General features: G+C 38.9%; 1 protein-coding gene across 3 annotated transcripts in view; it reads right to left on the bottom strand.

Annotated features, from left to right (window-relative positions):
* Positions 1-70: 70 nt before the first annotated feature.
* LOC116735223 (mitochondrial import inner membrane translocase subunit TIM16-like) overlaps positions 71-12427 on the bottom strand; it is a 120498-nt gene continuing 108141 nt past the window's right edge. Inside the window, exons 10-31 of one of the 3 annotated variants that reach the window (XM_032586958.1) lie at positions 10052-10106; positions 9905-9962; positions 9666-9811; positions 9461-9559; positions 9282-9377; positions 9046-9199; positions 8772-8947; positions 8421-8529; positions 8207-8293; positions 7841-7983; positions 7603-7707; positions 7281-7366; positions 7005-7146; positions 6818-6907; positions 6612-6728; positions 6370-6505; positions 6162-6253; positions 5938-6024; positions 2218-2302; positions 1529-1665; positions 1251-1316; positions 71-236 (exon numbers count right to left, since the gene is read on the bottom strand). In XM_032586958.1, the coding sequence (XP_032442849.1) occupies positions 147-236; positions 1251-1316; positions 1529-1665; positions 2218-2302; positions 5938-6024; positions 6162-6253; positions 6370-6505; positions 6612-6728; positions 6818-6907; positions 7005-7146; positions 7281-7366; positions 7603-7707; positions 7841-7983; positions 8207-8293; positions 8421-8529; positions 8772-8947; positions 9046-9199; positions 9282-9377; positions 9461-9559; positions 9666-9811; positions 9905-9962; positions 10052-10106 (2356 nt within the window). In that variant the 3' untranslated portion in view covers positions 71-146. Of the gene's footprint in view, positions 237-1250; positions 1317-1528; positions 1666-2217; positions 2303-2553; positions 2681-3529; positions 5243-5937; positions 6025-6161; positions 6254-6369; positions 6506-6611; positions 6729-6817; positions 6908-7004; positions 7147-7280; positions 7367-7602; positions 7708-7840; positions 7984-8206; positions 8294-8420; positions 8530-8771; positions 8948-9045; positions 9200-9281; positions 9378-9460; positions 9560-9665; positions 9812-9904; positions 9963-10051; positions 10107-12427 lie in introns of those variants that run through there. The other 2 variants (XM_032586956.1, XM_032586957.1) reach the window with 2 other exon arrangements.

Here is a 12427-nt window from a genome sequence, read left to right as displayed (position 1 = left end):
GTCACCTATTGTCTATAGAAAAGACAGTACTTGCATATTGTATAATGGGAATTCACTGCCACATACAAAAGACTAAAGAAAAGACTTTATTGGGTTATAATTTACATGGGAGATGGGGGAAGAAACTAGCGGTCCAATTTTATCCTTTATGTTTCTGGATTTTGCTGCGACTGCTGGTTTTGTTCTTGTTTCTGAATATTTAGCTCCTCATCCAAACGCTCTTTAGCTCGCACCACCTGCAATGCAAGAAAACGGCACATGAATGACCTGCAGTGGAGGATGAAGCAGCTACACTAACACAGCAACTGTAAATAACAGAATAACTCAACCACCTGGTGTGAGGTGTGAGTAATATTTTCTTAATGCAGAAATCTGGCCTTTTGCTGAGGAAAAATAATTAGGAACATGGTGTACACATCTGCTTTTATGCAAAACATGTTCCATTTTAAGATTTCACGCAGTAAAGAAGGAAAAAAGGAGACAGGGAAGGAAGGGAGGGAGGGAGGACACTAGAGAGGAAAATATACAACAAAGCAACCATGACTAAGGAAGGATAAAAAATGACAAGGAAACAACAGGAAGGGGGACATGAAATGAAAGGAAAAACAAAGAAGCAACAATTGGAAGGGCGCCTGGAAGTGAAGTGGGACACGAGAGAACTAACGACAGAAAGAAGAAAAGACAAATAAGGAAAGAAAGGTAGGATACAAAAGGACACAACGAGGAAAGGATAGAAGGGAGGATGAAAAAGGAAAAATAGAGATGGAAGGACACATGAAAGGAAGGAGGACACAAAGAAGAATCAAAGGAAGGAAAAAAATAATAAGAAAGAAAGGAATAATGGTGCAAGAAGGGAAAAGTGGTAGAAGGAAGTAAATGCATGTTTTTTTAAACAATAAAACCCAACATGTCAATTTTAAACGAAGGTCTACAGGCCAAAATGAATTTGGTTTTTGAATGTGTGTGCAGATTGTGATGCGGCAAATCAAAAGGGATAAAGGATGGAAAATAACCAGAACATTTATAAAAGCAATTTCAATAACTTTTAAGACTTCTGAACATTGAACGAACTGTGGAAATAATGTTTTGAAGCAAATCTTACAAAATAATGATCGATTTGTTGCTGTGGATATCACAAGATTTAAACTAAAATATGTTTTTCTTGCTGTTATTCAAAAGTACAACATGGCATCACACATTAAGGTTAATATTAATATTGTGATTTTATGTGGAAAAAACAGACTACTCACTTTTGATTGCAGGTAAAATGAACCTCCCACTGACTTTTCATTGGCTTTGAAAAGGTGCTCATAGCTCTGCAGGAGATAAACAGTTCAGAGTCAGTGTAAACGCACTAAAAACAGCAGCATTAAAAAACCCCACAATATTTGTTATACATAATCAAACTCATAATTAACCAACTTGATTATAAAGTTCAAGATTTACAACATTGTAAAATTTAAAAAGCTTTGAGTATTAGCATTCACTAGGAAAAACACATGACATCGGAAGTCAACCCTGGTATTACCTTCTGAATCTCTTCAGGACTGAGCGTGGAGACGTTGAGGATTTGTTGAGCCTCCTGTACACTCATCCCAGTGATGCTGGACACTGCGGCAGACTGCTGCCCGGGTCGGCCCCTGGCCCGGGCTGCTGCCTGACTCGCTGGGAGAGGGAAATATACAACAGAGATCCATCCTGAAGTGACGCGATGCCAACATGGCTTATGTCGGAGAATGAGACTAGCAGATAGATTGTTGTTTTGTAGAAACACTAAAGCTGCTTCTAACACTTGAATAAAACTCCATAGTTTTCCAAGCTGTGAAGAGACCCACATCTCATTCAATTTTGCTACTGCCATGAATAAACAATGGTATGAAAACATCATCCAGGTGCAACTTTTGTACATTATCATCAGAGTGCTTCTGGGCTGTTATGCAACTTTTCACCCAACATGGCTAAGCACTTTCTTTTGAAGGAAAAAGTGATAACTTAGTGGGCCTCATTTGGTCCATGGCACAAAAAGTCTATGTATATATATATATATACATATATATATATATATATATTAAAGATAAGGATACATTTTCAGTCTTAAACTTGCACCTCTTTAAAGATTCCTTTAAAGGTTAAACATTATTTTAAAGAGGTGTAATAACATTTTAATCAAATCCATAACATCAGACGTCAGGCTCAGGATAACAGAAGCATAAATACCTGCATACTCCTGTTGTAAAGCCCGGGCAAAAGCTCGTCCCACCACCTGAACACCCATCACCACGATCTGAGCGAGATATTTAGCCTTAAAGTGTTCAGATTAAAACAGTTATTAACAGTGTCAGCAGGCTGTTGTGTCAGAAACAAAGAGACAGAACTCAACACACAAACACATTAACCTTCTTATTACTGAAGCTCTTTTGAAATGCATTAGGTTCGTTATGTAGAGCAACTTAGACACAGTAGCACTAAAAAAAACACCTTATTTCATCACATGTTTTACAGTTAACGCAGTACATAATCGCATGAGACCTAGCAAAAATAACATGTTCTTACCATTTTTATATCGCTATACAGCTTACACAGCCGATGTGCCGACTCCTGTTGTCACACATGCACACTGAAGGTTACAGAAGCGTCATAGTTCAAGGAAGATCGACAACTAAACATTCAAGACAAATCATCTTGGTGGTACTAGGTTTTAAACATCTCCCTCTGCTGGTGGGGAGGGATGAATGCAGCGTTGCGCCATATTCGATGACCATCAACTCTTGTGACTCTAGAGGGCGCTGTTGAGAAGCAGCACTGAAATTCAGTCACATATCACGACAATAGTATATAATTTAAAGCCAAAAAATTAACAAATTGATTAAACTGAATTATGTGAATATGAGCCACTGGCTTGAGAAATGATCCAGAGAGCCGTTACAGAACATGTGAGCATACCAACCCTCACAGCAAAGTATTTTAAAGCTAACTTTATAGTTTTCACTGTTTAGTATTTATTTAGGGAAGCAAAGAGTCCAATCGGACATTCTATGTGTCCGTCAGCATGTCTGCATGCCTGTCTGTCTGTCTATTTATCACGACAGACCATCACAAACTCCAAATAAATAAATATTGTTTTAGACCTTTTATAAATACAAAGAAGGATATGTCATGCATTTGTATTTAACCCATTTAACTTTTTAGAGGTTTTTCTTGAACATGGTCAAAAGAGCTGTTTGAACCTAATGGGAAGATAGATGAAGAAAATTTGGAAGAATCCTGAAAAAAAAACATGCAAGAGGCTGCAAACGACTTGAGACATTGGTGGAGTTTCACCTCGACTCAGTGAACTGAATACAAATGTGTCACACTTTTAAAATTTTGACTCATAAAATTTTTCAAAAATAAAATACAGTGAAGTTTGTGGCTTTAATGCAAGATTGATGAGATGATATCTAAGAAAATATTTTTGTCAGATGTGCATTTATCTAGTTTGCCATGAATGCAGTAGCAATACTCACCTCATTGAGTGAATTACAGAAGATAAGAGAGTTCATATGGTGTTTATTGCAAGACAGTTTTTGAAAAAATCCACAAACCATTACTATAAAAACAAAACCACAATGTTCCACTTACTATATGAAAACAAATCCCTAAACCAGTTAATCCAGTCAAAACATACAACAGACCTTTAAAAATCACAAGCACATACATCCAGTGACATCCACCATACATGTGTTCAACATGACAAGCAGGAAAATGCATGGCTGATTTGGCCAAATCACATCAGTCATTCTGAGGATGTAAACAATGTTGTTGGATCAATAAATGGTTCTCAACGACTCCAACACAGCCCTGAGTGATGATTACACAATGATGGCTTCACTCTAAGTTACTAACACTGTACTGTTTGCCTAATTAACACCATTCAAAGGGTATTATTCCCCAAACTGTTAGAATATTAAGGATTAAAGTTAAAAACATTAGAATACCCTGCAAACAAAATGGAATGATTAAGTAAAAGCATAGAAATCCCAATTTTTCCCTCCTCATACAAGCATTCCTTAATGGCTAAAGAGTTAATCAAACCCAACTAGGACAAATACATCATATCTATCATCTATCAACTGTATTTCAATTTATACTTAAAAAGAAAAGGAGTCTATAGTTCCTAACACCAGAGACTCCCCTGACCCTGTTGTGTCCTTAAGTTTAAGGTGGTATCTGCTGCTGAAGCTCAAACTTGTTACAGTAACTGTGATTTGCATGATCATACTGGAAGACAATCAGTCTTAAGAACTTGTGCTGTTATAGTGGGCAATTAGAAAGCAAAGCACTGGTCGCATGTCGAACCAAACATTCAAGATTTGATTTAGATCTACAAAATAAAAATGTGCCATTAGAAGATAGGAGAAACTAGTCTCAATTCTACGTTATTTTAACAAGCTGTTAGAGAGTTAACTGGTTATACATCAGAAATAAGATAGGCTGCAGATTTATTCACATTTTCCGATTTGTTAATTTACTGTTGTGTGATTTTATATGATTATCTCATGAATTCATCAAATAGATGAGTCCTTTAAAGATATACGAATGAAGACATTTGTTGGCACCCCTGGTAAAGATGTGTAGAAAGCATAGTGTAACCTCACAATGACAAAAGGGAGACAAGAGGGAAATCAGAGATTTCAATAATAGCACAATTAATCAGTAAAGGAAGATTTTACATTTGCTCTTGAAAAAAAAAGCAAATGCTGACAGATTGTGCTTTCCAAGAGGAGACATTTCCTTAAATATATGTCCCATTACTTGTTAAAACAATTATTTTATAAAATCAGATGTTTTTCCCATGAAATAAATATATTAAAAAGAAAGATTGTTTTTTTTTTTTTTTGAAATTTTGCCACTAAAACTCAAGATTAATTTATATTCAGGTTTTACATTTTTACCAAGAGTGCCGATACTTATGTTGTTGTCTATACAGAGAAAACAACTATTTTAAGCTCAAACTGAAAGTGGAATTTCCTACAGAGAAGTGCTAAAACTTATGGAAGTTTCATTTAACACCATATGAGTTTTTATGTAATGCAATTTTTCTCTTGTTCGGTAGGCTGCAGTGTTTGTTTTCCCCAGATAATTGTCTGGGTGACGCGTTCAAACACGAATGGCAAAATAACTCTTGAGCTGTCCTTTCCTCTCTGCTGTAGGCACCATGACTTGAAGCAAAGCCCAGGCGATGACATCCTCTTTAATCGTCCTGAATAAAAGGGAGACAAGAATGAGATCACTAAAATCAGGGGAAAAAAAGAAGAGAAAAACTTCCATAATTTCTTGATTAGAATGAAAAGAAACTTTAAACTTCAATCAGCTCAGTTTATATTTATTTGATTTTCTGAATATATTAAACTGTGACTTCAAGTTAAGAACACAACTAATGCAAATATGCAAACACAAACTTCAGAGATAATATTACAAGAAAGAACAATAGACAAATACAGTTACTGGAAAAAGAATTGACATCACTTGAACTTAACTATTTTGCTGCACTTCAGCCAAAAGTGCAATATTATCTTGAGATTTTATGTGACAAACCAACAGAAAGTAGTGACATTTTTGTGACATGGAACATGTTCCATGAAAAGCACAAACATATGAAAAGCACAACAAAAATTCAGCTGCTTCTTAGAGAACAAGCAGCATCACAAAAACCAAGGCACAGCAGACCGATTAGGTAGTAACCTGTGGAGATGCTTAAATCAGAGTTAAAGCAGTTTTTTTAAGTATTAATACAGGGGCCTGAATACAAATACATGTCACTCTTTTCAGATTTTTATTTGCAAAAATTGCTTACATCTTTACTTTCACTTCATCACTGTGCACTACTTTGTGTTGATCCATCACATAAAATATACTTTTGTGTTTTATTCTCAAGAAGTTGTCACATGTACTCACCCACTCCTCGTCATCCACACCCTCAAAGGACTCCTGTGGAAGGGGGTCGTCCATGTTTCCCAGCTTAGACACCATGGCACTCAGGAGCTGGATCACACACATGCACACACACGCGGACGCACACACCGAGTTTTACGATCTCAGGAGGACACAGACATGCTTTTTTTCAGGTACTACCAAAGGTCCATACATCTGATCTACAACAAACTAATGCAAAGTTTCACCTCCTCTTTTTTCTGTTCATCCGTTTTTTCCTCCAAGTAAACAGACGAGGGCAGGTATTTCCTCACCGGAGCCTCTTTGGGGGCCTCACTCACTGAGAAAAAACACAAACACAACCAAACGTACCAGGACATGTCCAGAGTCAACATGCGGGTCTAAAGACGGCATCTTGATGAACATTTAACAGGCGTGTTGTGTCTGTAGCTGCACCTGGCGTCATGTCTTTGGGCTTCAGGCTGAGCTTTTTATGCTGGCCGTTGGAGCCAGAGAGCCAGGCGGAGGCGGTGAGCGCAGGCTCCCACCACACTGCTGTGTCTGGGTACACATCGTCCTGGAAGAACTCTTTCTGGAGAGCCAAAAAGGAAAAACATTCTGTTCGTTAGAAGTAAACATGAGTGAAAAAAGTAGACAGTGTTCCTGGAAGTGTTTGCAAGGGGGTTCAGTTGCCTCACTTTAACCCGGGGGACTCTGAAGGCCACTGGCTCTATGGTGGTCTTGCTGAGCATCAGTCCCACAGCTATCTCCACATCTCGCACGTTGCACTCCGTTTTAGGCAAAAAGGCAAGTCCCTGCACACAGAGCACAGAATCCATTACTTTAACTTCAACTTCAATGGATGTGTCGATGATAATTAGGAAAAAATAAGTAGCCTTAGTACCTTATGAGGCTCAGGGGAGTTAAAACTGCTGCATTCAATAAAGTATGGATCTTCTGGGACCAACTCATAAATGTAGACTCTGGTGTCACCCTGAAGAAAAGCAGAAAACATCATTTAATGCAAATTAGGCTTTAGCCATGACGCAATCTGCAGCGACTAGCACCAGTTCATCTCTCATCTTACTCACTTTCCCAGAAAGAATTACAACGCTGGTGTCGGGGTCGTAAAATGGGATAAGAGTTGAGGGAGATACATTTAAAGCAGCGTTGGCTATTGGCCCGGATGACAGGGAGTCAGCGGAGAACAGGTAAAGAACTCTTTCACTACGACTAAAATAACAATAGAAAAGAGGACAAGAAGAAGGGTTACTTTGGTCAATGCTGCTCAGACAGGAGAAAAGTAAATTAAAATAACTTAACAGCCATGATGAACAGACTAATAAAAAGGTTTTAGTTTCCAGTACCTGTCAAATCCTGACACCAGCAGGTACTTCCCATCACACACCCAGACCACACGAGCTCCTCTGTGGCCCTCTGGACCCGGCCCTTCCTGGGAAAACCAAAACAACAGCAAATCTATGCGAGTACTGAAGCAACGTTACAATACAACAACTATTGTCTAAGAATTGAGAGGCAAATATTTATTACAAAAAAAAGGACTGAATCCAAATATAAAAGTATCCAGACCTCTTGAAGTTTTTAATGTTGTCGTAGTACAACTGAAAATGTATGTGAGCCAGATTATTATTATTTTGTAAGCTGCTGTTCTATAATTTATTGCCATACTTGCACAGGTGCTGTAGATTTGCGAGGGTCATAGATGCGAACTTTCCCATCCTTGCAGACTGTGGCCAGCAGCTTTCCGTCTGGACTCCACGCCATTCCAAACACCTGAACAGGAACATCAGGAAGAGCCAAACCAGGAGGAAACCTTCCATAAGTTTCCCTTCGCTTTATGGAAACATCTCTGCTCGCTCAAATTGTGTTTTTTGAAAAGATTTTCTTTGCTACAGTAACAACCCACCTGGTCCTGGTGGCCGGTGAGAATCTTGACCTGCTCTCCGCTCTCCAGGTTCCACAGTCTGACTGTGAGATCGTAGGATGAGGACACCAGGACTCCACTGGCCAGAGGGTGAAACTTGATGGAGTAGATCTTCTCTGTGTGGCCTACAGGGAGTCAGGGTAGCCATCAATACAACTGAGACTTCAAGAGTCACACAAGGAATGTGCAAGTTTATTTCCGGATGCATTCGAAATCAATACTGAAAAATCTGCAAAATGCGACTTCCTGTCCTGCCATTTATTGAGATTTTTTCAAACTCCCGCCCAAGCCAGAATCATTAATACATAGATTTAGGTTGAATTTGTTTCTCTATGCAATATGACCTACCTTGCAGGATGAGCTTAGGCTGAGTCAGTGTCTCTTTCAGCCCGCCCTCAGGTACTTGCCACATCCTGATTTTAGCATCATCTCCAGCTAGATAGAGACATTCAAAAATAAACTCAGAGACAAGCTCAGATAAATTTGTGAGGAAGAAGTTTTTATCTGCACCTTTGGAAAAAAAAAAAAGGTGGAGGTTGTTAGTAAGGATGTATTCACTCACCCACTGCCAGTCTGTGTGTGTCGAAGGGATCCCAGGAAAAGTCGACCACGTTTACAGAGTTCTGGATGGTGGGCAGAGATGTGTCTGGCTGCCTCCCGGGTCCAGAGCGCTGAGGAGAGGAAAAGAGTCAAACAGCTGGAGTACAGCTGTGGTTTTACATCTAACAAGCATTAACTAAACTAAATTCTCAGGGGATCGAAGGGACTGCTAACTCAACTGGAAGTCTCTGATTCAATTTGTACACACTGTCAGAAAGCACATTAATTTTGAATAAGGCTACTGCACCGGGATTAATAGGGAATGTGTGTATACTTTTGGTAAGTTTCCTTAAGTATAACTAATAACACATACCTCGAACACAGCAATCTGGCCTCCTGCGATGGCGAGCGGGACGGCCACACGTTGGCGGTTTACACAGAAGCCGTCACTCTCGCCTGGCGTCGTCAGGTTGAGGTTCCGGATGTTGGTGATGTGTTTGTCCCGGTGCATCACTGCACCCTGGATGTGTCGGAATTTGGATGTTGGTCCTGATTTAAAAAAAAAAGGAAGCCTTAGTTTAAAAAAGTCCCGTCTAAAACAGATAATTATTCTAAAAATATGGATGTGTGCATGTGTTAGTTTCTACCCAGCATGTTTTGGATTGTCTTTACGCTCTGGCTGGGACTGGGGAGGAAGCCTGAGGAGAGACCAGAGGTGGAGGAGGGAGAGCGGGACGGGGCAGCGGTGCTGCTGGGGGTGCTAAGAGGACTACTGGAGGTGGAGCAGCCGTGAGGCTGATCCTGGAAAAGCAGGATGGTGTTTTAAATTCTGCTAATCAAACATAAAACTTGTTCTGCTTTAGAAAAACAAAGACATTTATACCTCTTTGCTTCCTCCACGGGGCAGCTCCTTCTTAACAGGCGTCTGTTTTGCTGCTGGTTTGGGTCTCTTGTCTGGGTGGAGGCTGACTTTATCCACCTTGGGACAAACAGGGCTGCTTGTTTGACCAATCTGTGCGGCCTTCAAACCTTTCTAAGCTGTTGTGAGTGAGGTTCTGTTACCTGTTTGTTCCCTCCCTTCCACCACTCTGCAGCAGACATGGCTGGAGTCGTGCCCACCGTATCTGGGTAAAGGTCATCATGAAACTCCTGGCCAGAACTCTGAAAAAACAAAGAATAAGGTACAAAAGTGCAAGCAATAAAACATCTGTGGAAAGGAAATCAAGATGTACGTGGAGGTTATAAATCTGTTGTTTGCTGGCGATACCTTGCGAGGGACTTGGTAGCTGATCGGAACGATGCAGCTGTCTGTCAGCTGAAGAACACGCACCACTTCACAGGAAATGACATCCAGTGCCAATTTTGGCACCAAGGCAATGCCTCGAGTTGAAGCGTCAGTCAGACAGTGACTCACTGTGAGAAAGTTAAGAAAGAGAGGTAACAATATGGGACAGAATTTAAAAAATAAAACATATTTAAGCATGAACAAAAACAACCACATTTTACCTTGAGTCAGGAAAGGCTCAGCAGTGGAGACTTCAAAACAATCAACTGCAGTGTCTCCCTAAACAGAGAAAGAGAAGCATTAATAAATCTTGAGTTTCTTCAACATAATCTTTACAAGAAGAATAAATTCGCAGATATACAGCTTACAATGCCGGCGAGCATGAGGAGACCAGTGTCATCATCAAACAGAGGGACCAGCATCCTGTAGATGGAGACAAAGATGAACAAAGAGAGAAAACATTGAGAATTTTTTTCTTTGGTTTTGCATCACTTAGGCATGTTCAAGTTGAAAAGTGTTGCCACTAGATGGTGTAGTTGACTCAGTAAAAGGTGTCTTCAAGCCCTTCTACAAACTCAGCCGCAAAAAATGCTGTGCATTTCTGTTTCAAGTCAAGATTAAGCGGCTCAATATAAATCCGTCACAAAACCTTCCCCAAAACAATCATCAGGTGCTGGACAGAAAATTAGAGAACTAACCAAAATAAAATTTAGAAAGACCTTCAAAAAACTGGAGAATCTGTTGATTGAAGTTGCTGCTTGGAATAAAAAAACAACAACATGGTTCTATATAAAAAGAAGGTTGTTTCCACACCACAGCACAGAATTGGCCATGTCTCTTGGTATCCCTGGTAAAAATGTACAAAAAATCTTAAAAAATAAAATAATAATAATGTTTTAGTGGAATCTCCCATTTAAAATTGTAGAAATCAAACCTTTAATGAAAGTAACTTTTTTCAGTTAGAAACAAAATCTATTATGAAATAATTATTTTCAACAAAATCCCTTGAGACTCAAAATCCCTGTAAAATAAGTAGTAAGTATGGCTTTTTTCAATTCAGATTTTTTTTTTATCTTGGTAAATATCTTTCTGTTTCTGTTGGATATCAACAGAACACCACAAGAACACCGTGATGACACTTGGGAATTGTTTTGTTATGCTTCATCTTGGTTTCCTGCTTCGTTGTTCCGTGTGCTTTATTAGCCAGTTTTCCCACTTCCTGAGTCCAACTTGTTTTCCTTCACAGTTGTAACCTGTTTGTTGAGTAATCAACTCTCCAGCTTAAATTTCCAAGTTTGATAAATCCTGCTGTTGATGATACATCTTAACGTTAGATGTCACCTGCCAGTAAAAATCAGAAAGAAGAAGAAGAATCCTACTGTTACCTCCGGCATGTCTCCTGGTCCTTGTGGTTTCCCTGGACTTTGATTTTTTTTTCTTTTCTCCTTACTTTATTAAGTAAACATTTTATTTTTTAACGTCCTACACTGGGGTCATTCTCTTCACCATTCTGTATAGAAGTATTCCCAGCACTTACTATATGTTACTTATAACTGTGCCACAAGTGATTTTGTAAAAAAAAAAAAAATCCTAATATTTCTTCCCAATTAAATAACATATGATGCCACATTAACAGAGGAATTTATTTAAAAGTTTGTTTTACACAACCTTACTATGCTTTCTAATAAGTATGGCTTGGATTGGATCTTTATGGATTTCAATGCACTAAAATAGAAATTGTGTTAACTGCATATTGGAGTTACTATCAAGAAATGTCTTTACTGTAAATTTATTTCATAATATTGACATTATCAATGTTGACAGTAAATCACCCATTTTGGATTATTTGTTAAATAAAAAGAAGGCTCAACAGAGCAAACTGGTGTGAAGCACAAAATAATCAAAGTCAAACTACAGAGAAATGTCTTCTGAACCACTTGAAAATATTTCCTGTTGGTGTACTACCAGCTGTACTCATGCAGGCCTAAACAAGTCCATAGCCACCTGCTACCTCTCGTGATACAAACTAAGAGGATTGAGGGCAACAGAACTTAATAAGGAAAGTTCAACCGGGTACCTAAACCAAACAGGAAATACTTCTACAAACAACTGAGGTAATCTAGGCAAATCTCCCTCATTCTTCACTGCTATTCTATTCTAAGAGCCGCAGCCAGGCTACGTTATGATTTTCTCTGCAGGTCACAGTCGGGATAAGGACAGAGTCCAGGCTGACTGAAGTGGAAAGACTCACTTCCAGAGATGGGTTTATGATGACGACCTTGTGCAACGCTTCTATTCCAGGGCCACTTGATGCTGACAGACTGGTGATGTAATGCTCTAACTATGACAGTGTAATGACAGAGTTAGTTAGAGTATGTAAGGCGACAACAAATGGTGACACGCAAGGGATTTTTTTTGTTTTCTGTGAGTAGCAAAATATAAGAGCATGTGACAGCATGTCATGGATGTTTGTATGAAAATTATGAAACAACCAATTAGCAAAGAAATAAAAGTATCAGATTAGAGTCTATTAACAGCTAACAGTTTGAAGTATTCATGATTTTTCTTTTATCCTTAGTCTTTAATAAATCAGTCCAGTTTAATGTTAGAAACTCCAGAAGAAAAAGATGGATCCATCAACAATTGTCAAAAATCAACTACAACAGTCCGCAGTTTGTGAGGATAAAAAGTTATCCGTTTGAGCAGTAGATCAGCAGCCCTGTAGCACCACAGGGGTCTGTACT

The sequence above is a fragment of the Xiphophorus hellerii genome, chromosome 16 (assembly GCF_003331165.1).
Source record: "Xiphophorus hellerii strain 12219 chromosome 16, Xiphophorus_hellerii-4.1, whole genome shotgun sequence".
Taxonomy (NCBI): Eukaryota; Metazoa; Chordata; class Actinopteri; order Cyprinodontiformes; family Poeciliidae; genus Xiphophorus; species Xiphophorus hellerii.
Note: the sequence above shows the minus strand (reverse complement) of the source record. Positions and strands in the feature narration are given on the sequence as shown.